The sequence below is a fragment of the Nestor notabilis genome, unplaced genomic scaffold, assembly GCF_000696875.1.
Source record: "Nestor notabilis isolate BGI_N333 unplaced genomic scaffold, ASM69687v1 scaffold1431, whole genome shotgun sequence".
NCBI classification, from domain to species: domain Eukaryota; kingdom Metazoa; phylum Chordata; class Aves; order Psittaciformes; family Psittacidae; genus Nestor; species Nestor notabilis.
Genome location: NW_009915848.1, coordinates 1 through 4,677, shown reverse-complemented (window position 1 = coordinate 4,677; position 4,677 = coordinate 1). Strand labels below are relative to the sequence as shown.

General features: G+C 41.8%; 1 protein-coding gene across 1 annotated transcript; it reads right to left on the bottom strand.

The window, feature by feature from the left end:
* Nucleotides 1–998: 998 nt before the first annotated feature.
* COPRS (coordinator of PRMT5, differentiation stimulator) lies at nucleotides 999–4,113 on the bottom strand. Its single transcript, XM_010024315.1, has 3 exons — nucleotides 3,996–4,113; nucleotides 3,196–3,447; nucleotides 999–1,168 (listed from the first exon to the last, which is right to left on the bottom strand). The coding sequence occupies exons 1-3, from the start codon at nucleotides 4,111–4,113 to the stop codon at nucleotides 999–1,001; spliced, it is 540 nt and encodes a 179-aa protein (XP_010022617.1).
* Nucleotides 4,114–4,677: the final 564 nt, after the last annotated feature.

Here is a 4,677-nt window from a genome sequence, read left to right as displayed (position 1 = left end):
GTGACTCAATCCACTTTCACACTTCATTTGAGAATGTTTTTTTTAACACCAGAGCAAAGACAGAAAGGATATAGATCTAGTCCCAGCTATTGTCTTGGAAACTCTATGGAGACGTCTTGTGTTCCCATCTCCTCATTTGCCACAACACAAACAGCAGAACAAATGTATCAGCAGTATCAGGAACCTTAAAGCGCTCCTGCTTGCAGGACAGAGATTATATACTGCAAGACACTACATAAATTTAGGTATTTTCTTTGTCATTACACAGCTAATATCACATGAGAATGTTACAAAGACACTGTAAGATTGCGTAATATGCCCATATACAAGCAGGTGTGATGCGGAGAAAACTTTGTTGGGAGGCAATCTCAAGCAGCCAGCATTCCTACTGGATGCAGCAGGCCCTACACTTTGTCCACATGTGTATCACATATTTGTCATTCCTTTATACTGAAATACATAAAAATAAACCCAACTCATTCTGTATTTGTCATGGCTCGTTTTGTTAATACCAGTGGTAGATAGGGAATCACAAACTGCAACACAAACACAACAGAGAAACTGGAATGAGAAAGAAGTTTTAAAGCCATCCAAACCATTTTGACAGCATCAAATGGAAAGGAAACTACAAGTTACATAGACACACAGGGATCAGCATGTCAAAACTGACAAAGTCTGGCAGACAAGCTGAAGTTTAGAAGTTAAATGCTTCCTCACAAGCAATTAATTAGCAACAACACAGATACATATGTAACAAACAAAAAGTCCAGAAATGCACCGACTCCTTACAGCTAACACCCGCACTCCCGTTTCCAGAGGTCAAGTGTAGTCAATTTATAAACAGCTCGGAAGCAGCCTAAGCAAAACTTTGGAGATGGTGAGTTCATTTCTGGCCCTATGCAGAACTCCGCAAGCAAGCCAAAGGACTTGACATGACTCAATCAATGAAGAACATAATCCAACTCAGAAGCCAAACTTAGTTCTGACCAAGGTCAACCTCATTCATCAGCATCATCAAACTGGCCAGTCTCAGTCATTCTAAATGGTGGTGTAAAAGCAAGGGAAGCTGCATGGTGACAGCCTGGGTTGTAAAACGAATCCTCTTGCCATGAGTACGAGGCCAAAGGATTACTTTCCTGAAAGCTTCCACAGTGGAAATCGCCAGCATCTAAAGAAGATCAAAGAAAAGATTTAAACCATGGGAGATACTGAAGAGAACTGGTGGTATAGTGCAGCAGATTATTTTACAGGTCTACAGCATCTTCCAGTGAACTATTTCAATTTGATCTGCCAGCACTCATGAATTAGACCTACAAACAAAGCAAACAGCTGAATTTGGAAACGTCTTCATTTTAAGAAAGGTTCTTTACACGAAGACAGTCTCCCCAAAAACTCAGTGTTATACCTGGATTCAGAACATCCAACAGAGCTCTTACAGTACATGCAGTTCTACATTTTCTCCGGGCATAAAAGGCTCACAAAATCACTACTTTTATTTCCCCTCCTCCCTCCTGCCGTCTCCATCACCACATCCCAATTAGGAGCCCTCCAAACCCTTTAAGAACTGGGTCACTGGACAGCATGGAAGGGTGGGGTTCTGTAAAAGCTAGCTGTGAATAACACTTCCACTCAGCTAGAATTAAGCCAAATAAGCCTGTTATTTAACCAACTTAGCACAAAAATAGGGCAAAGTCCTTCAACAGAAGCAAAAGATTTCCAGCCAGCAGACGCTGAAAAGGACTGAGCAAATGAAGAGCCCAGAGTGTGGGGCAGCAGAGGCCCCAGCACAGTATATCCACGTGCCAGCATTCCAGCAGCACTGTCAAACAAGCCATCAAAGAAAACAGTTTTTAAAAGCTTGTACAAATCCATAAAACGACCAACCCAGGACATTTTTATTTGCAGCAGTTAACAACTCAGGCACTTGTACTCATTATCCTTCACAAGCACCTGAATCCCATAATCACAGCTGCCTTTATTTGTGATGATTTGATGAGCACAATCTACAGGCAGGGATGAGTTAGCTAAATAAAGGAAAATAAGAGAATTTGTGATAATTGCAGTTAAAAAAAAAATAAAAATCCCAAACCTTCCATATATTTGAGCAGATGAGAGATTAACGGGAAAGCCCAGGATAAAAGAGAGGGAAACATCTAAAAAGGAAGCATCTTTTTCTCAGATTACCCAGTGTGAAAAACTACTACTGTTTCCATTTTAAAATCACAATGATTTCACAGGAAGGCTGCAAAAACTTTCCCACCTCCTTCTGTTATCAAACAATGGAACTTGAATACAACAGCCATTTATGGACTTAAAATAAACTGAGAATTGATATTTCCTGAGCAAAGAATAGAGTGTTTGTATTAATTACAAAAGATACACATTAATGAGAAGAAAATGGAAATGGTACTATTCTGCACCAACAAAGCCACAGCGGGTTATCAGCCACTGCTGGCTAAACTCCATCCACTTGCTCTATCCCAACACGCAGCCTGGCAAATGGAAGATTAAGACTCTCAGTTCAACATATGAATCACCATAAACACTTTACAAACTGGAGGATTAATACAGCTCTAAAGACATGGATGAAACTGCTTCCATCCATTGCCACCTTTGTGCATGGGACTGATCACAGGCACAACCACTTAAGAGGATCAAGCTTCAAGAAACAATAAAAGCAAGCAAACACCCTGAAAAACTCCCCAAACCTACAGCAAAAGCAACAACAAAGCCTCACTGCTCCCCTCCAAAGAAATCCATGCTCCAGAAGCACATTACAGTGTACAGTCTGGATGGAATTTCTTGAAGGAAGAATTCCTTTTACACAAAGGAAAATTTTAGATTCCTGCACTCCATATACCTTTCTCTTTTGCTTCAGAATAACAAAGATACACTACTGAAACCTAGCTTCTCCAGAGAAACTCTATACACACAATTAACTCTTCTTACCATTCCACTCCCTAAGAATTCAATTGCTCAAGCAAGAGTTTCAAGCTAATGTCACAGCACGCCTTTAAATCCTGTAATTGACAACAAAATTATGCATTACAAATTCATGAGGTCAACAACAACAAGAAAAGTTGCGTGCCAAAACAGAACACATGGAGTTATTTAAACCATTCTCCTGCTAAGAGCCTAATGCTGATCACGTACTATCAAAAACCCAGAATGAAGCACCAGTAAATTTGTACTCACCATAAGGATTATAATCCTCCAACTCCTTATCCCAGTCCTCCACCTCGTGCACAGCAGCAGTTTGCAGCTCTGGAGAAGTTACAGCTACGAACACAGTGGAGACATCTTCATCCAAGTCTTCCAGGCCAGCATGTGCGTGAACGCAGTGAGCAGGAGAGCCGCCGATACCATCTTCATTGTGAGAGGTAAGAGAGAATTCACTTTCTTCAGGCTCACTATCAAGCACATTTGAAATATTCTTCAGCAAACACTCTAAAACCAACAGAAAGAGGAATTAAAAAGGAACTATTAAATGCTTAGCATACAGTAATTCAGACAGGTATAAAAATACACTTTCTGATTAACGTATTACATATGTAATATCACTACAGTGCTGTTTCAGATGCTTGGGAACACTGGACATACTGCATGCCAACAGTAGCCCAAGTCAGGCTTTTCCACACACTCTTGTTGAAATACAACTCTTCAAACTAGGGTAAAGGAGCCAGCAGTCTTGTTTCACCACATTCACCTTCTGGTATTTAAAACAAAAATACAGGTATGATGAAAAAACATAGCTCTGGTTTTGGTTTGGATTTTGTTGTTGTTTTGGGGTTTGGGTGTGGGTTTGGGTTTTTTAATATATATATAAAGATTTTTCAGCAGTATTAATCACTCTTACACCTAGACATACAGAGATACATAGATGTAAATCTTTGAGAGCAGAAACTGAAGAGGCATTTCCCATGCATCACCAAAAAGTTTTACACGTATTCTTTTAGGTATATTTCCTCAAGCACAGTATAAATTTAATTACTCACCTGCTTTGTTTTCTCCTAACGTTTGAGGCTTACCTTTTCTGGGCTTCCAGGTCATAGTTTCTCTCTTATTAAGAAGCTGATCCTCCTTAAAGCTTTCCGACTCAATGGCACCAGCCATCACCTACAGGACAGTTGAAAGTAACCCAGTAGCACCTTCAATTGATTCCTCCCAAGCTCATGAGACTTCCACTGCATTTAAATGTTTCCGAGCTCTTGACCCTGTTTGTTCCCTTGATGAATCAGAGGTTTTAAACCAGGTTTTAAGAAGCTTTCCATCCAGAAAGCGAACCTGCAGAGGGATGGCTCACACTGCGGCCATTAGTCACCCCAGGCGCAGCCTCCTCCCTCACAGAATGACCGCGCCACCACCATTTTGGGAGCGGGTCCTAAATCTGACCCGAAACGCACCGGTTTGCCAACAGCAGCAGGCAGTGCAAGCTGCAGAGGTAATAAGACACAATGAATGCAACGGGTACAAGCACCAACGACTATGAATCCCACCTTATGGGAGCCAACGTGCCGAGGAGACGGGCGAGGGACAGACCCTCCTGCAGCCCTGAGGGGCTAAAGATGGCGGACGCGCAGCTGGAGAGCACGAGTTAACACCTCAACTGGTTTGATGGTGCCCTGAGGGAAAGGCAAAGGTGCGTTATCCCCACCGCTCCCACCGCAGCAAGGGTGG

What these genes read in the sequence shown, in the direction of transcription:
- COPRS (XM_010024315.1), bottom strand. Translation starts at nt 4,113, where the DNA reads ATGGCTGGTGCCATTGAGTCGGAAAGCTTTAAGGAGGATCAGCTTCTT. An exon ending in GTTAGGAGAAAACAAAGCAG is followed by an intron (nt 3,448 to 3,995) that starts GTGAGTAATTAA and finishes TGTTGGTTTTAG; the next exon opens with AGTGTTTGCTGAAGAATATT. An exon ending in GGAGGATTATAATCCTTATG is followed by an intron (nt 1,169 to 3,195) that starts GTGAGTACAAAT and finishes GATCTTCTTTAG; the next exon opens with ATGCTGGCGATTTCCACTGT.